The sequence below is a fragment of the Rhyacophila brunnea genome, unplaced genomic scaffold (assembly GCF_057557595.1).
Source record: "Rhyacophila brunnea isolate RB1 unplaced genomic scaffold, BYU_Rbru_1.0 scaffold_6, whole genome shotgun sequence".
Classification (NCBI taxonomy): domain Eukaryota; kingdom Metazoa; phylum Arthropoda; class Insecta; order Trichoptera; family Rhyacophilidae; genus Rhyacophila; species Rhyacophila brunnea.
In genome coordinates this window covers 29,437,617-29,464,887 of record NW_028233276.1, presented here as the reverse complement: position 1 = coordinate 29,464,887, position 27,271 = coordinate 29,437,617, and the positions used below count along the sequence as shown (strand labels likewise).

Here is a 27,271-nt window from a genome sequence, read left to right as displayed (position 1 = left end):
GGGACTCACTCGCTTGCATTCTGACGGTGCTTCTTTATGGTAACGACACATAGTACCCTACGAAGGCTTAGAGAGCAACCGTATACCGAGCTTCGAGAATATACGTTTGCGGCAGATACTACTGACACTAGGTTTGCGGTGGTATATCTTTAGGAGTAACGATGAGGTAAAAGCGCGGACGTTGAACTTGGTTTGACCACATGTTGCGGATACCTAATCCAGCTTGCCTTCTCTTTGGATTACGGCATCCTGGAAGACCACTAAATACCATCCACAAATGTATAAGTCGGAGCTACGGGATGCTGGCATGACCTGGGAAGATGAAAGAAGACTGAAGAGCGACAGATATTCGTGGAGGCACCGTGTGGTATTCATATGCATCAACTAAGGGGCGAATATGGTTAAAAAAGAAGAAATAGTGCCACTTTCGTCAAAAACCTGGAAGATTTTACAAAGTAATACTTCATAAGTACATTAATACATGTAAGTCAGGGTTGGCGAACCTTTTTACGTGCGCGTGCTAAAATTTCCCAAATAATATTTTTCGACTGTGACGTGCCAAGCAGTTTTTCATGGCGAGAAAAAAGTTTTTTTAAAGTTTTCTAAAAAAAATGGTTCTTAAGAATGCTATTAAAAAGTTTAAAAAATACAATTACAAGTTTTTGATATTCTATCTTTCACCGTATTTCTAGCCGAAGGCACATGTTTTGTTCTTTGTTCTTTTTCCTTGTTTTCAAATTAGTCAAAGAGATCGTGGAAGCATTTAACCACTCTGCTTTTATATTATATTCTCCATATCTGAACGGTTTTCCATTTCCAGAGATTGTTTGAGGCAAAATAACAAGCAGTTATTATATTAAATGACTGTCAATAATTAATTTCATAAGGTTTGTTGATTGCATAGTTTTATTTTTAATTCCTCGATCCTAAGGACCGACATTATGCAATTGTATATTTAAAAGGATTTGCCTGCAATTTTTTTTACAGTGAATTTTGTCATTTCCGTTTGCGCATCGATTGGTAAACATAATATAGTCTCTGTTCTGGCAGAACACACTAACTGGAGAATACTAGTTTTTAGTAATTTGACTTTCAAGTTATTAAAATGTTTGAAATGGTCTACCATGTGAGTTTATTAAGTAATCGTAAAAAGGATGACTTTAAAATAAAGACTGTTTATTTATTAAGAAGGTTTCCAGACGGTAAAGTTTGAAATAAGGAACATTTTGGTATAACTAACTCAATATGTCATTTTTTCGAATTAGTGTCTTCTGCCAGAACAGTGACGATATGTAAAACTGAAGAAAATATACATGGCTATGTCGTCATTATTTTTAAATATATATAAAATAGTTATTTCTTTTCTCTTCAAAATGAAACATCAGCGTGCTATGTAAAATCATCTCGCGTGCCATAAGTTCGCCATCCCTGATGTAAGTATATGCATAATGATACATTATTTTTTCATTGAAAAAAAAATCAAATTCAAATTTCCTTATTTTTTACATATTATAGTGAACTTTTTAAATTATAAATTTAAGAAGTTCACAACATGACATTTCAAAAAACAAAGAAACTTTATTAAAACAAGATAAAGAACCAAGAAATAAATACAGTATGTATTATAAGTATAAAGAGTAACTAGGTACAAAAATTATAATAGGTATGTATACATAAATGGAAGTACCTAAACCGAATAAGCTAAGACGACTCTATTTTTAAAATATCCATAAAATAACAATGTTGCATAAATCATTAAAATAAGTTAGTATACCTACGTGCCTGCCTAGCTACTCATAATTAGTCTCGGAATAAAATGTATACCTAAATGTCATAAAAACTGAATACCTACTTACCTATAAATAAAGATTGTAATGAAAACTTGGTAACGAAAATGTTATTTTATGAATAAAAACAAGTTTAACATAAATTATTATAAACAGGTAAGTACCAAAATATACTACTTCGCAAATAATTTTCATTACAATTTGTATGAAATTACATAGTGTGCTATTATTACTTTATACCCACACGTGATCAAGTATGTACTAGCTAAGTGAATCACTACGCTTAGAATGTAGCGCTATGTTATTATTTATAAAATCAAAGTAATATGAATCGTTTTTCTTTGACAATACATAATAGGTATATGTCATTTTTAGAATCAATTCCGGAAAGCTTTGTAATCATAACATAACAGACTTGTTAACTGTGTAATTTTAATGACAGCGTAATTAATTCTTACTTCATTTTGTAGTTACACAATAAGTACTACCACTTATCTGAGATAATCCACTGATTACCGCGAGAAGAATAAAACATTAACAATTCGTTGTAATTCGCTTTTTCCGTAGTTCCACAAGAACCTTTTACTGGGAATTGGATGCAATCGGTGCCAATGTAACGCCGCTGTTGACCAAATGATTCTAGACATCTGTCGCCAATTTGGCGCCGCTTGTCTTTATATATAAATATTTTGATGAGAATAAAATAATGATTTGAACTATTTTTATTTGTTGTAAGTACCTAGGTAAATTTCCATAAACATATTTTTATATTTGTGGGGGGCGGCAATTTTGGGTTGACTCCCGGACGGCAACCACCCTTCCTATATAACGTATTTTCATAAGTAAGTACATTGTTTACACAGAAATATAGTAAAATACATATTATTAAGTAGGTAGTAAATGATATTTTGTTTTAAATTTTGTCAGTCCTTATTGTTTTAGCTGTGTTTTTTGTATCTTATATTATATCATTAAATTCATTTATTTCTGTTATGTCTCCGTGCCTTTCTCTCCCATGCCACTTTTTTTTATTAAATTACGTCTTTCAGTAAAGTCAGTCAAAGCTCACTTGAGAGCGTGGCGATCTCAGTCTTGGGCATCTGCTCCTGAGACATTCACAGGCGTAAAAAAATTGCTGATGCTTCACAAAAAACGTAGGGTCTCGTGATACGCTCGATTAAGACCGAGTGTGGTGCGGGGCGGGTTGGTTTGGAGGGGTCTATGTTTGTGTAGTAAATGATATTCGAAGTAGGAATCTGGTATTTGATAGGTAAGTATGTTTTTTTGACCCCTTTATTGACAATAAATTACCAAGTTGCTATCACTCTTTGGCTGCCACTACTGTAGATAATTCGTTTTAAAACGTGATTATAAAAATTCTCATAATTATTGTTTTTACGTAACAACGATAACGTTAACTGCCTGATCGTTTATTCCTCGCAAATGTTTAGTATAATAATGTGTATTGTATTGGAAAATTACTTACAAACAATACCGCAACAAAAGTTGCTAAGGGCACTGCCAAGCAACTTGCAGCCGCTGTCCTCCAATCCATGATAAGACCAAAGAAATACGCTGCAAATATTCCTGTGTTCGAGAAGAGCTGAGAATAGGCTGTCAATGTCCCTCTTACTGACGGATGACTGAAATAGAACAAATAATAACATTCATTAATTTTAAAAAATATTGCTAATATTTGAAGACATTCCGGAAAATGTATTTTTATCGATTTTGTGGCCTGACCATCATTAAGTCATAAATCAAACCCCGCTACAAATTATTAGTCTCTAGCGATTGAATTCACATATTATATCTTGTGAAAGATTTTGTAAAATGAACAAGCAGTCATGGCAACTGGCAACTAATCATGAACAGCTATCGACAATATTACGACACATTTCGCATTTTTTTGACAACAGGGAGTTTTAGTGGCTTTGGAGGGAAACGAAGCAAAGGAATAGCGAAGGCTTCTTAAAAGGAGCAGATGCTCTTGACAGATGGAAAGGCTACGTAGATCTAAAAGATGACGCATGAATATCATAATGGACACGATCCTTAGTCTCGAGGTAATGAACAAGAAGAAAAATAAACGGAATATTAAAATAAGTCTGTTTATTTTAATATCGGACATTATGTGTTGCGATAAGGTTGGTCTTCGCAGTCGTGTCTACTTTACAATTTTACTAAATATAATATAGGCGTCTCATTTCTAAGATAATAGAATAATATTATAATGTGTACATAGGTACTAGCATAGTGTATTTATTGAATTATAGTGTGTCAAGTTGGATGATAATAATTTTAAAAGTTTGTTGGAAGTGGTTAGGGTGCCAGACCCCATGTCCTAAGAATGACTACTTTGTCAATGTCTTTTTCAGCTGGTGAATATGCATGTCCAATATGGAGCCGTTCACATCATGTGAGAATGATGGATATAGCCTTGAATTATGCCTGCCGCATACTAGCGTGGTGCTTGAAACCGACTTTGTGGTAAAAGTGCACATTCTGACTGAAATCGCACCAACGGATATATTTTAGAGAAGTAGACGTCGATGTATATCGCACAGTACAAATTTCTGATGAAATACACTCAGTACTTATATGGACATACGCTAGCGCAATTACGCCTAATATCTAGAAAGAGCTACATTAAGTCGTCCAAGGGGATTTTAGAGGCGCTTGCTGTGGAAAGAATAGAGAGATGTAACGAGAGATACGACTACGCAAACCAACTTCAAGATGCCACCTGGAAGCACGCGGGACTACACAGTTTGGTGGACAATAAATCAAATACGAACCGGAGTAACCAGGACCGAGGACAATATGAAGAAGTGAGGATTCTCCGATGATCCTTCAAACTGTAAATGTTTCGCCCAGGAAACTGCGGAACATGCGATGTATCAACCAGCTGCACCATTGATGATATGTTTAAAGCAAATGACGCGGCCATCCAGGTGGTCAAGGCATGGTCTTGAAGAATTTAGGCAGATCACTCGCACGGACACGAAAGAAGAAGATAACTAATGATTTTCGCATTACACCACACTGAGCATTCGACAACCCAGAAGCGATCGCACGCCACGTAGCGATAGAATCTATCCCCACTTCCTCTTGATCTTCCTTCCAGTAGTTCCAGTTACTGTGTTTCATTTCGGTACCCAAACAAAATCTCCTAAAATAGTTATGAGGGTGCTTTCTCTGAAAAAGAATTATTGTATTAATGACAACTACAAGATTAGTTGACTTCCACTGCTTACCTGATTTCCCCGATGTATGTCAATATTGGGGCTTCCATGAAACCAGTTCCTAACCCGAGGAGAGCATTAGCGCAGAAGAGTGTGGCGACATTTTGACCAAAATAAAGCATCAGCCAAGCGATTATGTGAGGGATGTTGACCACAAGCAATGCTCTCTTTCGTCCGAGTGGCTCCAGCAATAATCCGGACAAAACGCTTCCAATAGGTTGTAGTATGAAGTTGATACTGCCTTAAAAAAAGAAAACTATTAATTAAAATCGTTAATCGCATGTAGGAAATGTTATAGTGAATGAAGAAGAATAATATATGAAAGTAGATATCCAAATGAAGTAAAATAGACTAAATACGACATTTTTTTTTAGGATTATTAATAACCATGTCCTTGTTTTTTCGCACAAGGTGATTGTTAGTAATTTTGAACAATCACAAACACCCAGGCTTTGAGTAAAACACATAAATATTGTGTCCTGACCGGGAATCGAACCCAGAACTCTCAGATGGAAGGCAAGCCCCTTACGCACTGCACCACGAGAGCCGCCAAATACGCCATATTCTGGGTCGCGAATGGAAAAGATTAAGAATCATTGCAATAATGGAGCATGACGCAACAGTGTACCTACATGTATTTTAATTAGAGAATACAAAAATAATGTTAAGTGCGGTACCTTATGGGTGTGGTTGTATGAAAGTACGATTTTCTAATATGGAGAAATATGAGATAAATATAAAACACGTGTTAAAGAATAGTATGTTATTTTCAATACGTCTGTATCATAATAATATGCATTAAAAATGTTACTTAAACGCAGCGCCCATTCAATATCGGTAATATGTGAACATTCTATTTATGAGAAATAGTCGTTAGCTATTAGACCGGAGCGCTGTTTCGGTTCATGAAATCACCAAAATTATCGCTCTGTCTCGTGGAAAAAATATTTTGACCATGTGAGTTAGATAGGTCATATATATTAAAAACATCTAACGCATTTATTTTTATAAACTATAAATAAAATTGATAACCCTGTTAATACTGCCGGAAAATTATTGAGCTCCCCGGTTCGTAAAATTTTCCCATCGTGCTCTCTATTAGGATTTATCAGGATCTTGGTCTGGATCAAACACATTGGAGAAAAAATAAAATTTTACCAGACACCGGATTCGAACCCGCTACAAAGACGAGCGCTCTACTAACTACGTTTGCGTGGGGCTACATGTTATATAAATAAAACTGCAATTTTAAAATTAGTGAACAAAATATTATGATACTGGATAATAATAAACTTATTGAATGCCTATGCATAAATCAGTAGCCACGGAGCTTGGTATATACTAGAAGCAGAAGGAGCCTTATCACCGCTATTGATAGCATTTATGGAATGTTAATATGGTTGACTTATATATAGGTAACTACAAAAAAAAATATTTTGTAACTTGGCGCATATACACATAAATGGCTACAGTTATAGCTCCCATCATTGTCTATTACCGGCAATAAATTGACGTTTCGTATGTACCTATGACATAATATGCGATCTGACGATGGTTTATTTAAACATTCTAAATAATAATAGTATATTTTCGCTGATTACCTTATGTACCTACAATAAATGACGAGGTCAGTTCTTTCAATAAGCTAAATCTATAATATAATTTAGTTTAGTCCCGCCACAAATAAAATATAATATTTCGTATTCGAAATGGTCAACGTGTGTGGTAAATAATCCAACAAGAACATCCATTCAAAACAAAATGCATGTTTCAGGGTTTATTTTGTCAATACTACTGTACATTTAATAATTTATGGACTGTGTGAGTGAATCTAAAATTATGATTAAATGATTGCGGTATAAAAAAAATCGAAATTGCAGATACAGTTAATACCCTGAAGTTACGCGATAGATGGGTTCGACGAAAATCGCTAAAGTCGAATTCGCGTATGTCGGGGCACAACCCTTTGCATATTATAAATACATACAAATTTTGTTTAATTTATTGCACAAATAGTTGTACATAAAAATATCTACAAAATATTAAACAAATTAATGACTCTAACGACACAATGCCTTCTTTTTTTGACGCAGAATTTCTTCGTAGGAAGCTAATATTTTTTATTCCTTGCTTTGTAGATATAACGCGTTTTTCGTTAGTATGTTTCCTAAAATTTGTAAGCATTGTTCAATTAAGCTGAGGCCTTCCTTCAATCTTGCAATTGTCATGTGCTTTTCTGGTGGAACTGGGTCTAACGTATTGGATAAAAGCGTAACTCCAAGTTCACGTAAGTCGGGGTATTACTGTATTTTAAACGTTAGTCCACAAGTCTTTTTTCAGCTTTATCTTCATATGAATATGTTTTTAGACTTCGCCTATCCGCAGAGTACCGATGGTGCGACATAAAGTTTTACGCTATGTCGCAAAATCCGTAGACGGAAAGAAACAAATATTTTGGATGTGTCAAGCTATGCTGTGGGTACTATTTATAGTAGAGAAGATTTCTTCGGCGTTTTTAGATAATCAGCCTATCCAAAAACGCGGATGTTAATGGTGAATCATAAATATATATATTATACCTACCAAACCAGGACGCTTCTAAAACTGTAAAGGACAGTCCTTCTTTTGCACCAAGTAGAGCTGGTATCACCAACGTCGAAAAGCTGATTGCCATACCAAGATCGAGAAGGAGCATATTCTGTGCTGACCCAGCCAAGACCTGGAATTGATAGAACGACATTGAATACTTACACATTGTATAAATATTTTTTGTTTACAATACCATTGTCATGATCACAAGTAGCGGACAGTAACTAATAAATGATGACTTTCTGGCGTATGAATTCAGGGCGTGGAATATTTGGATTATGAGTAAACCAGTATTTTTATTACAGACCATATTGTTAATGAATTATTGCTATTTTGTCTTCTTCTTTTTATTCCATATCCGTCATCAGACGTCGGTGATGATTTTGGCCATCTTTATTCGTTTGGTTTTGATTGATATGAAGCAAACTTTGATACTTCTCGTGATGTCTCGTTGTGTTACAAACTTTTAAAAAAACTTTCTAGTGTTCTAGCTAGTGAACAGTGTTTGACCCTTGATAGCATTATTGCAACACTTTAATGTATATATTACTTTTCTGATCGATCACATGTAATATTTTTAATTATCATAAATGAGCAGTGGCAACTGTGAATAAAAACTACATATATTTTATCAGCACATTTTGTCCACTGCAGAGCTGCAAGTTTCTAAATAAAATTTTATTGAACGTACATAATTTTGAAAACACGTCTGAGAAAATACATTATGAGTAGGTATAACCAATAGAAAAAAAATGAAAAAAGTAAGACACCCTGCAGGAATCGAACCTGCATCTCTCGGGTATCGCGCCCACGCATATAGACCTTTTACCATTACTTTTTTCAAAAAGATTTTTTCTTATTTATTTATTTATTTCTTACTTATTGTTTTTTTTATATTAATACGAGTATCATTTTTTCTCATAAGTGTTTTTCAAATTATGTATGTTCATTATTTAGAATGTTACATTCTTATATTGTGAATTATTCGTTGAATAAAAATAAAAATAATAGTTATTTTAAAATTTCATTCTCACAAAAAAATATTAAGAATAGTTTGTTGCTGCGTCATGCAATTAAGGGTTAATTATTTTTTTATCACCTCGACGTTTGTAACATATGCATTTGTCCAGCTGATACGATGCATGGGTATGAAGACTCATTTTCGAAAATTTGAGTATTATGCATATAGATAGTAATGGCATCATTTTCATTTTCATCTTTTGGTACCTATTGTAAATATCCTTCAAGATCTCAGTAATTTTTCTTTTTACCGTATCCGAAAAACTACTAATATTGTATGTAGGTATACGACGCAATTCAAGATGTTTATTTGCATGGTTTGAAATCGTTAGAGGTTGATTTTTGATAGCAGCTTTGACGTATAAATATGTGTTTGTGATAACACAAGATTTTAAATATGTACCATCGAGTAAGACAGTTGAAATGGGTCAAGTAGTGACAATGATATATGTATGCACAAACTATTAAATAACAATCATAATGTTTGCAACATGGCGACCGATAAGCACTTATATAGTTCACTACTATTGCTACAATCGGATGGGTCCTGAATAAGACCAGGGCCGGCCCTGGAATCGTTAACACAACGGGCCAATGATTTTTGGACCTCCACCCTAACTCCTTCCATTGATTATGTATACATCCTTTTATAATTGGGTAATACACAAAAATTTTGGACCACCAGATTACAGTTTTATGCATTTTGGTGATGTACATGTTTCATTAAATAAAAAAAATCCCCTCAGCGCTCGAAATGGAAAATTTTACGAACCGGAGCACTCGTATATTTTCCGAAGATATTAACATATGTATGTAGGTAGTTATTTTTTATGTATTATATAAAAATGCGTGTATTGGTTTTTTGTTATATACCTGCCAAGCTCAGACGGTTAAATGGAATACCTAGTAGTCTTTAAACCTGTCGCATGCAATATTAGAACATGGTGGTGTCTGTTCCATGGACATACATTTAGGTTTACATCTCGTGATAAATTTAAAAAAATATATATACTGAAATTAATTAATTTTATTACTTTTTAATAATTCACGAACCGGAGAGCAATGTTTATTTATCCACAAGACGGAGCGATTGCGAGTGCGTACCGGTCCATATCGAGCGCTGAATTCCTTTCAATGGTTTCATAATATTAAATAATATTTTTTGAACGTTTGTGTTTATATCTAGATGTCTTGTTTGTGGTTGTTTCTACTAAGAGTCTTCGACAATACAAAAAAAAATGTATAAATACTACTATAAAAAATGTATAGCTACTAAAACTCGCAGTCGATAATACAGCACAGTGCAGAAAAGACTCGCTGATTTAACATTGTAATTCAGTCCCGTCACAGAATTCAATCAATAAACATCCATCAAAAATAGTTATGTGTATCAGTTAATTAATTCTGACTCCACATAACCATAAAAAACAAACAATTACAAATTGGTAACCCCGACGTAAAATTCATTGTATATACATAGTTTAAGACAGTTAAATATCACTATTCATTGATCAAAATAAATGTGCGATTTAAATTAATAATAGTTTAACAGTTTAAAATTCATTATTTACTTAATTAGGTGACTTATTTTTAAATATTGTTCTAAGAATATTTTTCGTTATTACAATAGGTATATTGATTAATTAAATTAAGAATGAGTATACTTAGCAGTATATAATAAATTGTAATAGTTACATAAATCTTATTAATTATGAGTTTTTGATCGGTAATTAATCAACAGTTACTGGAAAATAATATAGTGGAAAATGTGTGAATTTCCTCATAAATAAATTGCAGCTACAACCACACTAATACACTGTTTAACTGACTGCATTATTTCATAATTTAACGCCTCTATAATCTCAGAACTCCAAGTGGTTGCCCGATTCACCGTACCTGAGGGCCGGCTCTGAACAGGATAAATGTTGTTAAATCAGTTTATTTTTAGCTTGGAATTATATAATTATATCGTGGGCCATGTTCACACAACGAACAAATTTTGTGACTACTGTTTAATTCTGATTTTTCCTACGCGAATTACACCGTTAACAAAATAAGGAAGTATGTATACCCACAAGTTATTACTAAATAAAAGTAATAATGTGACTTTGTACTTAACTTGTAGTTAATTTGTAAGTTACGAATTGGTAATGAGAAATATTTTAGTTGTAGTTATTCGGCTTTCATCGTGTACCTAGTACAGCGGCAGTGAACGTATGGCACGCGTGCCACCTATGCCATACAGAAATAATTATATAAGTAGGATCGTCCTAAATAAAAATCTCTGTCCCAGATCCCGATTGGACTACAACCAAGACGGACCCGATTTTTATTTATAGGCAGCTCGAAACGATATGTAGCACTCGTAAAAGTGGTAAATCTGATAGGTTCAGGCTTTAAAAGAAATTGGGCAATAAAAAAACTTGGAAAAGGAAAGCTAAAAAAAACTCTCTACTTTGATTCTGGGCGGATTTTTGGGATATTGTTTTATATTCAAAACTGAATACACAAGATACTTTTTATTGAAAACACATGATTTTGAAAAAACTCGTAAAGTGTATTTTCACACGTTCTTACGTCATGTGGATACGCAGTATTGAATAGAAAGAAAATTTAATTATTATGTAATAATTATTAACAACTGGAATAATACATCTTTACTCCTGACGCTAACTATAAATTCATATTATTAATATCATGTCATTACCTTGATTTAAATTACAATTTTTTTTGCCATTTAGCATGTAGCGGAGGAATTCAAAACATCTCAGAAAACATAGTTATTACTAGTTATTATAGTACAATACATAATGTAAATCGATACGTCTGTAGTTATATCAATGATACAGCCACACCTCGAAATGAACCATTCGTTCGGGTTTCGATTGGTTAGTAGGAATTTCATTTTCTCATTTCATGATACCTAGATAATTTGAATGTAGATTTTTTGTTATTTTACAAAGTGCGAAGCTAATTAAAATACCTTCATACAAATTGTATATTAATTACGATAACAGATACAATAATATCATAGAGCTATCTATGTTGCTCATGTTATAATTTCATTAATTGCGGGAATAATAAATCTATTCTGAATAGTCGTGCAATTACATGCTGTCAGAAAATTCTCTTAGGGATTTAAAATAAGTTTACTAGTCAAGGTAAACGTTAAATATTCGCTTAATATCAGAGTACAGGTCTCAACATTGTAATCTATTACAAAAAAATGTAGGTAATAGTATCATGAAGCTCGTCCACCATCGGTTTGTTGATTTAGCTAAGGTATAGAGAACAAATCATGCGGAAACCCCCTTTCAATGATCAGGATCATAGACTATGATCAGGATTTATTTTTCATTTTTAGGAATTAAATATAAGTACATAATTATGCCAAAAACATAAAATACATTTTTAATTCAACAATTAGGTACATATCACAGTTTATAATATGAAATAATTGCTCTTGTGTTGTTGAGTAGTGATCGACATTAGACTCTTAATAGGTAGCAAGATAGATAATGGGCCGTTGCGCTCGATTGTTCTCGTCTTATCTAAAACATGTATTTTTAATGCACGTTTACAACGAACCAATACGTTAGAAATACTTAATATATTAATTAAAACTTTATAAATGGTACTCATTTGCGACCAATAACTATGTAGGTAACTTTTAAAATTAAACGGTCGAATCTTTTTTATTGTTATTAAATTATTATTGCTAATACATCTCAACTGAGGCTTATTTAGCAGTAGATTTATTTATAGTGTTGTTATATTACATTTACATTAATTATTATAATATTATATTTACAATATGTTACATAATCTCAGAAATATTCGGATTGACAAATAACGATTTGATATTTGGCTGAGCTATAAATATCTCAAGATATAGTTAAAATCGATAATTTTAACTTCTTAAATTTTAAATGATCGTTTGTCTTTGGCCACCATAAAGCTGATGTTGCCAAACAACGTGATTTATATCTTCATTGTAACTTTGACATTTTTTAAGATCATTAATTATTATACCTAAACACACTAGGAATGCTGCAATATTCTAGTGATCATCCCTGCAGCGTTTAATTGATACAATAATTGTTTCCTGATTAAAGTGAAACATTGACTGTAGAGCTTGACAATAGTATTAGAGATATAATATGTGGCAAGGAAAAAATGTGGAAAATAATATGCCTAAATAATTGATTCGCTTACTTTACATAAGTAAAGATTTTGCAGTCGTTTTAATTTCATTGCAATTGACTAAGTTTGAATGATTTCTTTCTCATCAATTGTTATTTGGCATTTTTTATTGTACGTCATAATAGATAAATAAATAAAAACCTATAAATTTGCTGTAGTTATATTACCAAAACAAGTCTAATATTACCGTGGTTAATCTTTTATTCGATGATTCGCGATTAAAATTATTTGTTGATATTTACTTAACCTTGATTTAACTTTTAAAAAAGTTGATCGATTGGTCCAAATTATTTTTAGAGAAAAAACAAATTTTCAGTTCACGGGTAACCTCTCTAAAGATGTTATATACAACAATGAACAAAACAACTTTAAAAAAATGTCATTAGCTGCATAACAAAGTACATAATTTTCCACTTTTCATGTCACATGTACGTACGATAAATGCGTTATCTAACTACGAAATCAGATTGACTAAAATGGTCATTAATCATCGGAACAACCGCCCAAATGACGATAATCTCTATCATTATTCGTAATATACACAATTATCAGTGGCGAAGACTCGTTACTGAACGTTTATTTAATAATATGACATTTACCTTCAAAACATTTTATATGATAAGTATTTAATATAACATCCAAATTACACAATATTAAATGTAATTATTGGATTTTATTATATAATTAAATTTATATTAATTAATGTAATCCAATTAATTTTATTAATTGGATTACATTAATATTAAGGGTGTGAAAAATCTTAAATTGCTTTTTCTCAAAAATGTTATTTTTTATATAATATAGTCTGGTTCTCTAGTACAGTGTATCCCAATTTTTTCCTGCAATGGAACACTTTGCAAATCCTGAAATTTTAACGAAACACCTTATTCACTTTGTAAGGTAGGTAAATAATATATAATCAATCTAAAAAACATAGTTTAATGAGCATTTAATAAATTATTTCTTTTCTTAAACGAATATGACACAAGATTTAAGAATGTAAGATTATATATATTGAACATACTTACATAATTTGAAAACATCTCATGCATATACACAATAAGAAAAATCATTTTTTAGAAGAAGAAAAATACAACACCCGACGGAACTTGAACTTGTGTCTGCTAGATTTGCGCTAGTATGCTTTTCCAGTTAAGCTGCGGGCACATTACTAAATTACGACGATTTAAATCAGTAGTTGATACATGAAATGCAACTTAAAAATTATTTATTTAGTAAATATTTTTAAAATATAACACATAGAAATATAAGTGATAATGACAATAAATGTAAAAAATAAATGTAAAAAATGTTCTCAATTTCTCAATCCATCCATCTCGTTTTATTGTAGACGTGTAGTTCGGAAAAATCTGAATCCGCAGGAAATAGACGCAAATCTAACGTGCAGGAATAATAATAATATCTATTACTTTCATTCAATTACATATTTAATATGGAATAAATTAATTTCAAATTTTCTCATTGTAACACTAATAAATCGAATAAAAATGAGTTATTTAAATATAGAACTTGTCTATCTTAAAAACAAAATGAGGAAAGTATGCACCAGTATTATAGGTACGTAGCTACATACTTAGTAGTAACTAGACAATTTGACATAAATTTAAATATGTTTTTTTAGAAAAAACTGTGACGATTAATAAGAAAGTATGTCTAAATAGACACACTTGTTTAAATAAACAGAAATTAATTTTGGTTAATCACTCACCTGAGACAGAATTGATTTGGCTGATAAAGAAGTTTTATTTTCAGGTTCACCATTTTTCTTTGACATTTTTTTGAATTCCGAATGACAACTGTCACAATAATTATTTGACAAGCAATAAATATTAATATACTTACTGAATTTATTTTCACTTTAATAAATAGAAATTCGTATCTATGCACTTGAATATAACAGCATAATGAAAGTAAACTAAACCTAACTATTAATCAATTTAATTTGAAATCATTTTGTCGGTAATAACGTTGTTTTTTTTTCCGGCGATTTAGCTAATGATTACTGTTTGTAATGTTTATTTTTAGATTTCATAACACAGTTGAATCGAGTTTGAAATATAGTTATCATGCAGTTTAGTTATTGTTCTTAACCACAACTGTATTTGTTGACGTTCGCGTAATGAATGATGGACATTTTTACTCAACATGCAACTCGCACCTGCAGTTTGTATATGAAAATGTAGCCGGTGACAGTTACGTCAGTAGATTTTTACATATATGGAAACATTAAAATATTATTTAAATAATTGGTCAACCATACAACATACATAGATACTCTACACATGTGCATGACTATAAATCAGAGATGGAAATTTAACCGGAAACGAAACCCTAGAACCTTGAAAACTTCTTAATTAAACTGCAACTGGTACCAACTTAATGCTATCGGGGTTCCGGAGATTCCATTGTTTTTTAATCTTGAATTTGTGTAAAATTATTATCAGTATTAGTATACTGTTTTTTTTTATAAAAATAAATAAAAAACAAGGACCGGGCTCGGAACGAGGGATTTAAGTTTTGATTTGATGGAACCGAACCTTTAAAAAGTTGTCGGTTCCAACAACTCTGTTATAAAATAATATTATTAAGTTCGAAGAACAAAGCTGAGATGAAGTGCTTTTGGACGTCTGAATAGTATCTTCAAGAGTGACCTACCATTATGTCTTTAGCATAGGGTGTTCAACCAATGTGTGCTCACGTATGGCTGCGAGACGTAGACCCTCAACACGAGAGATGTCCAAAGACTAAGAGTCACACAGCGAGGCATGGAGAGGTGTATGTTGGGCATCACGCGAAAGGACCGTAAGAGAAACGAATGGGTTAGGAAGCAGACAGGAGTACGCGATGTAATAGACGTTGCCAAACAGCTGAAATGGAGATGGGCGGGGCACATTGCTCGCCGAAACGACGGCCGCTGGACAAATGCCGTCATCCAGTGGTACCCAAGGGGCATGAAACGGCCACAGGGCCGCCCTAAAAGCCGCTGGATCGACGAACTGGTAAAGTTCGGCGGAAATACGTGGCAGCGAACGACACAGGATCGAGTGAGTTGGAGAAAGCTTGGGGAGGTCTTCACCCAGCAGTGGATTGACCCCGGCTGATGATGATTAAGTTAATACGAACAACGTACCTAATACCTAAATATTTTTTTTAAATTATATTATATACTTTATATCTTTGACTATCAGTTGTACCTAAGTATCAAATTTATAATGCCTGCATAAACTCTCAAGCAGCAGACTCTGGATTTATTCGTGTTTTGTTCATTCATTAATAACTCACTAAAAAAATTATATTTTGTATTGTATTGTAATATACCCAGCTATTGTCAGCGAATAAATCTCATTTTATATTCAATATAACCATCTTACAATTTACAATACCACTATAAATCGCGGTACCGGGTACCAATTGGGATTTCCAATCCGATAATCCAACATCCTACAATCTCAGGATTTATAACAATGATGATGAACCCGCGTATTCACTAATCACAAATTAAACTAAACACAGTAGATTGATAAAATATTTTTGTCATGATCAAAATTAATAGTTGTTTCTTTTTGCGTTGAGTTTAGTATTATGTTTGAATATAAGTAGATTAAATACTTATTTTTTTAATGCAGGGATATTGTGTTGTTATTTGGTTTTTTAAATAATTGCCTACCCAAATTGAACATTCGGTTTCAATTTCTACATACAGAAATAAGTTGCGCATTGCCGATTGCGAATACTTGGGTCTAGAGCTCTCAGCTTTCTTGTTATGTTGCCCTACCAACTATAAAATAATTTCCATATTTCAACGTAGATTTTTACATAACATAATTTATAACAATAATATGTACGCGTGCACAATTTCGTCAATAACAAAGTGAAAGGTGTTTTGTCACGTGTTTGGTTGGCGAAACGCACACATCGTGTTATATTGACAGGTATGATAAAATCATCATATGACTATATGATGAATAATTTTAACAGGATTTATGAAATCTATAAAATATAAATTATTAGGCAAATTATTGGATGCCTCAGCCAGGATACACCAGAACGGCATTTCGGAAGTCGAACGAGCTCTAAATAAAACACTTAACATTGCGTACTAATAAAGAAGACGGAAAGACGGAAGAAAATATGTAGGTAAGTAAATTAGAAATACAATAATTATATCGTACATATTTATACTTATAAAATTTTGGTAGATTCTCGTAAGTATCAAGTCAAATCTGTCAAACTTCTGATAATAATTACGGCGTTATTATCAGATGTAGGTATGTTACTAATTCAATAAAATTGGAACATTACTGTTTTAAATTAATATTACACGAACAACGCGTTATTTTTTTTATCTCAATGCTATACGTATGATTTAGTAACTAGGTACATATTTATGAATGCTATTACGCCCATTTTTAATAACTTAACTTAAATTAATGTCAGGAGGTCCACAAAACCTGAACCGATACCTACTGTTCTATAAAATAGAGCATGGACGCTCAACGAATAAGAGTTTCTAGAAACACAAAAGGCATAGCATTGTATGATACAAGAAACCGTGACGTCGGTGGATCGACGAGATAGTTGTTCTCCGGATAAAGGTGAATGGAAACACACCACATAGGATCGAGAGGAATGGAATCAGCTTAGAGAAGTATTCTTTTAGCATTGCAATAACTCTGGCTGATGATTATGATGGCACATATTATTATAATGTGTGTGGTATGTAATATCGTTTATGAAGTTAACTGTCAATTCATGGTGGAAATGCATTGTATTATTTAAAATAAAACACAATATTTAGTACAAATTCCAATTATTTAACAATTTGGACCTGTTTCGTCCGCATAATAAACAATTTAAATTGTTATTTTTATCTCGTCATGATAAGTTGCATCTTTGGTTAAAATATGTTTATTTTTCAGTGATCAAGTTATATGCCCTTTGATGTTATGCTTTGGATAATATTTAATACCTATTCAAATTGTGAGAATAACGCATATTTTTAAGATCTTGGTATAATTTAATAAATTATACAACTGGTTTTAAATGTTTTGTAACCCAAATCTTCAGACGAATCGATTGCGTTATCTGTGAAAAAATGCTGCTCCTCATAAACTAAACTTTCTATACCTAATAAAAATGTCAACTATAGCGCCAACTGAATCCCACCTCACCAATTTTTAGATCCGATAATGCTGTCAGAATAATAAATAGTACGAATAATAAAAATATAATTTCAAAGGGTAAGGTTTTCAAGAATTTAGAGCAACGACACAACTAAGCACATGTTTTATGTATAAATAATATACAGGTGTCTCCTTGTTCAAAAATCTCTTACACAACAACGGAATCACACACCTCAGCTGTTGATTGTTTGTCTTATAATGTCAGCGCTTGAAATGGAAATTTATACGAACCGGAGCGCTCGGTAATTTTAAGAAAATAATAATATTTATCAATTTTATGCAGTTATATACAAATAGGTGGTTTTATATTCAAATATGTGATTTTTTTGTCACATACGTAGATAACTCAGACGGTCATATAGTATAACAGTCCTTAAACTTGTGGAATGCCAATGTTTTACCATAAACTATGAATATATCTAATATAACTATATTATGGTAGATAAATTTAATTACTTTTTAATAATTCAAGAACCGGTACATAATATTTAATTTTTCCACGAGACAGAGCGATAATTTCAGGGACTTCAGGAACCGGAGCTGCATTCCGATGCGCTCCGGTCTATTTCGAGCGCTGTAGTGTTAACGTATCAATACGACCTAAGACGAAAAATCAATAGCATAAGCATCCAATTAATGCATCTACGATTTTTAAAAATCTCCGCTCGACTGAATGCAATATTTGTTTAGTTCCATGCTCATCAACGAGCGAGGCCCGCGCATCGCTTACCTTCGCCGCTTCGCTCCACTGTACACAGAACCTTAACCTACAAATCATTAATGTCATTATCCGAGCCTAACTCTATATCTTTCTGTACCTACCTAACTATATAATATTCTAATAATATTTGGGGAGCTGAGAATAAAAGGACGACAAGTCCGCAACCAAGCGTAACCAAATTAAGAAAATCGACTTCAAAGTTCTCAAATAATCTATGAAAAAAATGTTTCTTTATTTATTTATATTATTTTTTTGGGATCTAAAAACATTTTAAATTATGTGATTGTGCGATACTATTTTTGATGTAGGTACTATGATACTCAGGTACTATGATACTGGAGAAGTGTGACGAGAGACCGGAGTGAGTGGAGAGCGGTTGTGGAGGAGGCCAAATCCCACCCCGGGATGTAGCGCCGTGGAAGAAGCAGAAGAAGATGATAATATGAAACAATTAAATGATAATTCACGTGTAGAATTTTTAGTCTAACATTCTTCATTTTTCACCCTGTCACGACCCGGCATTGGGGCATAGGGCAATCACAAGTTCGCGCCACTTCCCTAAGTCCATCGCCAACTCTTGCGCCTCCCGCCATGTCAGACCTGCAGTACGTAGATCGCTTCGTTGAGGCTGTCCCACAAGGGTACAAAGTGTCGCACTCTTTGGCGGTATCCGGAACACATGTCCCAGCCTAACTAATAATAATAGCTATTTATCCAATATAGCGAGGGATCGCTTGCTACTTGGCTACCACAAAAGGTCGTGGCGATCAGTGCTTCACAAGATGCCGAGTATCGACAACTCAATATTATATTAAGTATGTGGATTTATTAAAAAAAAACACTCAAAATAAACGGAATACCCTCAATTTGAGCTTGAGGAACCCTGGAGCTCTGCGGAATACCATTTGGGAAACGCTGCTGTAGGTATAGACTGTAGACAGGGTTTCCCAAACTATGTTCTGCCGAACCTGAATAGGTGTTCCGCGATCATTTGGAAATGTTGTATACCTACACTGCAACACATTTAAAGATCTTCTACTAAGTAGAAGTAAAATAAGTAAAACTAAAATAATTAAAGAATCTACTTCATATTGAAAGGCGAGTGATGATCAATCTAAATTGATGTTTATGACGTCAAGTATCTAGATAGGTCATGGCTACCACAAGGGGGGCTGGGCTTACGGGGGGCCTGGCGTAAGAGATCGACCAGCCAAGTGAGATAAACACACATCACAAACATGCACTAATAGTAAAAACATGTCGCCAGCGGCGCTGTTTCACATCAAGCACACTAACATTTAATAATATATAGTTTTGCCACAGTTGTTCATAATTGTGCTTATCAACATGGGTGTATTAAAAATACAAAAAATCGCTAAAAAATACCCTTAATTTTACCTAGAACACCATTTGGAATGTGCAATTGTAGATCGTCAGGGTCCCGCCAAAGATCCTAGCCTAGGGGCCCGCTTCGGGATGTGGGGGCCATGATCTAGGTACAGACGGTGGACCATCTATTCTAGTGTGCATGAAAAAGATTGGGTAGTGTTCCGTTAAAATTTCCGGGTTTGCGAAGTGTTCCATTGCAGAAAAAGTTTGGGAAACCCTGCTGTAGAGTATCACATCGCCCTTAACATTTGCGATAAGTAGAGGGCCTGCCAAAGATTCTGGTGTAGGGATTCGCTTCGGAATGTGGTGGCCATGGGCCAGGGCGTCAAAATTCGTTGGGGTTACGCAATGACATTAATATGGACGAAGCATCTGGAAAAAAATGACACTCACTTTTTTGTCGGATCTGCCGAATGGCATAATCTGTTCTAATCCCATTACAATAAAGGTGATATTGCTATAAATTCCCGATGCTTTTTGTCGGTCTGCCGAATGGTTCGGTTCGAACGGGTTCGCTCAAATGAACATTGACACTCGAAACACTGTTCTAACGCCATTACAATAAAGGTGATATTGCTATAAATTCCCGATGCTTGATATCACATAATGGAAATTGCGTGACGTCTACCTATACATGTGCGAATGTCGATATGCGCTAATTTACTTGCTAGCTACTGTATTGAGTGCGTTGTCCATTAATAATGTCATTGGGATCACGCGGTCTGAAAAATAAATTGAAAAATCTTTACCCAGATAAAGCAGTGGCCTCAGCGTCAATAAGTTTAGGGGATTCAAAAGCTCGAAAGAAGTAAGTGGGGTAATAAAATATAATATAATTAATATCAATTGCAATGGAATTATGGCATCTAATATTTCGAGCCGTTACACACAAAATCATCCAACAATTTCTTGAAATAAATTTGAAATAAAATGTTCTGATAATAGGGATCGCAAGGACTTAGTTTCCTCATCCCACCCCAATGTAATTCAATATATTATTTATTATACAGGTATTATGCAAGACTGCAGCTAAGTCAGCTACTTAGTAAAAAACACAATATTTTTTGTTATATTATACGACTTCGTCATGCTTAGTGAGCTAATCTGCTTTCCTACATACCACCTAGGTACTACCCGAATAAAACTAACACTATTTTCTCATTATTCAACAAATATGGGGAGAGCTGATATCTTCGCCCCAAAAGCAAAAGGGCACATGTGCAATTTTGACGGTTTTGAGTTATGAATACAGTTTTCTTCGTAATTTGTTCTCTACATTATGGGCAAAACGGCATTTGTGAAGCAAAGACCATGAATTTACAATTGAACAAAGAAAATAAAGGTTACTTGTGTATTTGTAAACTGATCTTCATTTAATGTATACGAAAAAGGTAACATGTACCTACACGATTTCAGGAACTATGTGCAATGTTTACAAAAATAATATAGGAAAAGGGTGACAAGTGTAATTATGTAAAAGTGAGTCCTTGGGCCTCTGTACAAAAAAATAATTTCGTTGCATAAAAGGGGCACTTATAAAATTTGTGAAAAATTTAAAAACATGTTGGCAGTGGACAAAGAAGCCCAAATAAATATTTTGGAAGATCACAATAAGCGTAAAGTGGACGCTCGCAAATCAAAAGATGAAGATAAAGCTAGAGCGTTATTAGATGACAGCTTTAAATCTTTCACTTTTGTTTTACAGGCGGTCCTCTATACTCCATGCTCACAAGTATCGAGTTTTTATTACACGAGAAAGTTTGGTACAATCATGACCAAGCATTAAAAGAGGGATTTTGCTACATTTGGAATTAGAGTCACGGTCATCGTGGTTCTGATGAAGGAAGGAAGATGGAAACCATCCAAGGTAACATGGACAACGTATCTTGGATGAAAATAAAATGGATACGATGTCTGAAAAACGAACCGCTGAAAATATTCAGTAAGATGTCGTTTAACGAAATAGACTTAATCGAGATTCCAGCACGTACTCCAAAAAAGAGAGGAAGGCATGCATTATCAACACAGCCTGAAAACTTTCTATCGCCAAAATACAGCCAAGAAATTGAGATGAATGAATAACTGTTTCAAATTATGTGCAACTATTCATAAATGCATATAGGAAAAAATTGACAAATTATAAAAAAAAAAAATTGCATTTAAATTTTGAGTAATTAGGTCACCTGTGTTCCAAATGTCATTTCAAAATATTAAGTAATAACCTCTCCACGATTTTTTTTTCACTCACTTCACAAAAACGCTTTAAATGCGTTTTTCTCAAAACTCAATTTATGCACAAGTGCCCTTTTGCTTTTGGGGCGACGATATTATCTTATTGTAAAGTATTATTTCTCAATAACTCTCATTATTTTATCAACTTAATTTAAAAATTTACTGAATTGAAATTCAGTTTAGGCTCACTTGCATCATAGCAATATGAAAATATCATTGGCTGGAAATATCGCACTCCATACTAATAATCCGACACCTCATTGGCTCAATACCAACACACCGACCAACAAAGTGCCCCGATTAACTTAAGAGCTGTCAGAAATTAGATACCTACCTGCACATCAGTATCTCCTATATATTATTATCCTACAGCTTTCCCGGATTTAGGCGAGCGATTGTGTGCCTTATTCGTCATGTCCGATTGGTTAAAAAAAAAATCGGTTCTCGGATCGTTTAAAATGGGTTTTCCATAGTTGACAGCCGCGTGATTAAATTCCACTCGAAGTCGGTGATTTTTGTTCATTTCCCGATACATTTTCCAGCGACACGCGACTTTATTGACAACTGATTATGTCGGGAATTTATTTTTTCACAATGTTTGCAACACTCAAACCAACTCACCAAAGATGACCGCTTTAAATTTAAAATGCGTTTTAACCGATATATACAATCAATATTCACAAACTAATCATAATAAGATTAACCGATAAACATATTAGAACTGATTTATTTAAATTTTTATGAATTAAGTTCATTGTTTTAAGTTAAGTTTCTACACCTCTGACGGAAAGATAGTCTTTTGACACTATGTATTTATCACGCTATGTATACTAAACTCCATTATTTCAATTTACCCACCACATATTCACTTATCGGATGCATTCGAGTGGCTATAATTTGAAGCGAGCACAATTTTATAAAACTCAACACAGTCCCAAAACTAACATCCGTATCGCATCATTACAAATTTGTAGCTGAGATTATTTACGTTTTATAATGTCTTATTAAAGATGCACAGCACTATATAATACAGTGGCGCACCCAGGGGGGGGGGACAAGGGGCCTTGCCCCCCCCCCCCAAAACATTGAAATTGAAAGCCAATAGATTAGACAAATGAAAACACGGCAAAAAAATGATTTGAAATTCTCCAGCACCCTCTTTAGAAAAATTTCTTAGATTTTAATTTCTAACACAAAAATATCGAACACTAATGTCGGGTTTTTTTAGAAACTCAATCTCTAATGGAAATGTCAAAAAATTCTCGGTGTCCACCCGAATTCCGGAGTGGTGCATGTCATGGCTGGGGAGGGCTGACAGGGCTCTAGCTCTGGGGCCCGGCGTGTCGGGTTGACCAGATATGTGAGATAAACACACATCATAAATTAGCTTTAATAGTAAAAAAGTCGCCTGCGGCGCTATTACACTTCATGGCCATGAACATGGCAATATATTTTTTGATTATTAGGTCGATACTCGACAGCTCCATTATTAAAGTAGATGTATTAAAAATCGCCAATAATTCACTGTATAAGAACCCTTAATTTGAACTATAACACAATTTGAAAAACGTTAATGTAGTGTTTCACACTGCATTTAATCTTAGCGGTAGGTAGGGGGCCCGCCAAATATCCATGGTATAGGTTACCGAGTGCAATAGACAAAAGACCGATAAACGAGAAATTAAGCTATGAAGAAGAAAAAGAGAGTTGAATTGCTGTATTTATCAAAATAGGTGATATTATATTTATCTACATATATTCATATCGTCATCACTATCATCAACCAGGATCAATCCACTGCTGGATAAAGGCCTCCCTAGCATGATTCTATTCCTTTCTGTCATGTGAATTGCTGTATTTATCAAAATCGGTGATATTATATTTATCTATATATTGATATCGTTATCATCATCATCATCAACTAGGATCAATCCACTGCTGGATGAAGGGTTCCGCAACCTGATTCTACTACTAAAGGTCAAACTAATTTGTGATATTATACTTATTTCTATCATCCTTATCAACATCGACCTGAACCAATCCACTGCTGGATAAAGGCCTCCCTAGCCTGATTCTACTCCTTTCTGTCATTTGAATTGCTGTATTTATCAAAATCGGTGATATTATATTTATCTACATATTCATATCGTTATCATCATCATCATCATTAACCAGGATCAATCCACTGCTGGATAAAGGCCTCCCTAGCCTGATTCTACTCCTTTCTGTCATTTGAATTGCTGTATTTATCAAAATAGGTGATATTATATTTATCTACATATTCATATCGTCATCACTATCATCAACCAGGATCAATCCACTGCTGGATAAAGGCCTCCTTAGCATGATTCTATTCCTTTTTGTCATGTGAATTGCTGTATTTATCAAAATCGGTGATATTATATTTATCTATATATTGATATCGTTATCATCATCATCATCATTAACCAGGATCAATCCACTGCTGGATGAAGGGTTCCGCCACCTGATTCTATTACTACCGTTTAAACAAATTTGTGATATTATGCCTATTTCTATCATCGTTATCAACATCGACGTTAACCAATCCACTGCTGGATGAAGGATTCCCTAGCCTGATTCTATTCCTTTCTGTCATTTGAATTGCTGTATTTATCAAAATCGGTGATATTATATTTATCTACATAATCATACCGTCATCATCATCATCAACCAGGATCAATCCACTGCTGGATAAAGGCCTCCCTAGCATGATTCTATTCCTTTTTGTCATGTGAATTGCTGTATTTATCAAAATCGGTGATATTATATTTATCTATATATTGATATCGTTATCATCATCATCATCATTAACCAGGATCAATCCACTGCTGGATGAAGGGTTCCGCCACCTGATTCTATTACTACCGTTTAAACAATTTTGTGATATTATGCCTATTTCTATCATCGTTATCAACATCGACGTTAACCAATCCACTGCTGGATGAAGGGTTCCCTAGCCTGATTCTATTCCTTTCTGTCATTTGAATTGCTGTATTTATCAAAATCGGTGATATTATATTTATCTACATATTCATATCGTCATCACCATCATCAACCAGGATCAATCCCACTACTGGATAAAGGCCTCCCTAGCCTGATTCTATACCTTTCTGTCATGTGAATTGCTGTATTTATCAAAATCGGTGATACTATATTTATCTACATATTCATATCGTTATCATCATCATCATTAACCAGGATCAATCCACTGCTGGATGAAGGGTTCCCTAGCCTGATTCTATTCCTTTCTGTCGTTTGAATTGCTGTATGTATCAAAATCGGTGATATTATATTTATCTACATAATCATATCGTCATCATCATCATCGACCTGAACCAATCCACTGCTGGATAAAGGCCTCCATAGCCTGATCCTATTCCTTTCTGTCATTTGAATTGCTATATTTATCAGTGACATTATTATCTTCCTATCTATATATAATGCCATTATTATCACGAGCCTCAATAAATCCACTGCTGGATGAAGGCCTCTCTACGTTGATTGTATTCTTGACAGTATTGAATTTCTATATTTATTAAAAATGCTAGGTAATGTTATTTATCTACATATTCATATCGTCATCATAATCACCATCATCATCAACCAGGATCAATCCACTCCTGGATGAAGGGTTCCGCAACCTGATTCTACTACTAGCGATTAAACGATTGCTATATTTATCAAAATTGTTGATATTATATTTACCCATTCATAATATCGTCATTATCATCATCAACCAAGATCAATCCACTGCTGGATGAAGGTTATCCCAACCTAATTCTACTCTACTTGGTCATATAAATTGCTATATTTTTTAAATTTGTGATTTTACATACCTACGCATTTATATCGTCATTACTTATCGTCATCAACCTGTATCAATCCACTGCTGGATGAAGGCCTCTTTAAGCTGATTCCACATCTTTAGGTCTTATAAATTCCTATTCTTATCAGAATTGTTCTATTCCTTTCAGATATAATAATATGTATTGCTTCATTATTTATCAACATTTGTCTCGATATGAATGTCCCGCACCGGGAAACTATATTGTTGAAGGTTAATTTTTAATTCAAATTTTGATTTTACAATATTATTCTATGGTGCAAGCATTTATTTTTTATAGACAATGAAACAAAATAATGTTTAAATTTATTTTTTACACTGCTAACTTTCTTCTATTATCTGAATGGGACCCGAAGGAGATTAATACCACGTTATATTGAATCGCTAATTATGATAATGACATAATATATTGCTTTATATTCGAATGATTGAGATGTATAATTATTTATCATATTTAACTGCACATACCCACACATATATTGTATTAAAATTAAAATGTCAGTGGTAGCAATCGGCGATTCATTGCCAGCTGTTCTGCTAGGCATAGCAGCCTAAGGCGGTGTTAGACGATATTGTAAAGGCCAGACTCCTGAATAGACTACGCATATGAGTCCAAATTTATATTGGCAGTGACGATTTGCAAATCGTAAAAATGACAAATCAGCGAAATGTCAAACTGTCTGACGTGAAAAAAAACCCATCCCGTGGCGCACATCTATGCATACCAATTATATTAAAATCCAACACCGCCATGCCATCTGCAAGACCTAGCGAGACAGGCTGGCGACCGCCAGCTGGCTCAGCTAGTAATATATGAATTTAGATGAAACCCTATCCCTATGTTCCTTTCACAATGACCCAAGCAAGGCGAATGTACGTGGTCACCATTGTGAAGAGCAACGGTCGCGTTGTGTGGTCCATGGCTGGCAAATGTCCGCTGTACTTCGACATAGTGTCGGTATTTCAACACGCACCGAAGAGCGTCAGCGTTGCTTGGGCCATTGTGAAAGGGAGCA

At 33.8% G+C, this 27,271-nt stretch overlaps 1 protein-coding gene across 2 annotated transcripts in view; it reads right to left on the bottom strand.

Moving 5' to 3' along the window:
* The window catches only part of LOC147065505 (trehalose transporter 1-like protein), a 40,363-nt gene that overhangs the window by 5,603 nt on the left and 7,489 nt on the right, over window positions 1-27,271 (bottom strand). The window contains exons 1-4 of one of the 2 annotated variants that reach the window (XM_085956314.1): window positions 14,574-14,990; window positions 7,616-7,751; window positions 5,045-5,273; window positions 3,274-3,430 (exon numbers count right to left, since the gene is read on the bottom strand). In XM_085956314.1, the coding sequence (XP_085812440.1) occupies window positions 3,274-3,430; window positions 5,045-5,273; window positions 7,616-7,751; window positions 14,574-14,639 (588 nt within the window). In that variant the 5' untranslated portion in view covers window positions 14,640-14,990. Of the gene's footprint in view, window positions 1-3,273; window positions 3,431-5,044; window positions 5,274-7,615; window positions 7,752-14,573; window positions 14,991-27,271 lie in introns of those variants that run through there. The other variant, XM_085956313.1, reaches the window with a different exon arrangement.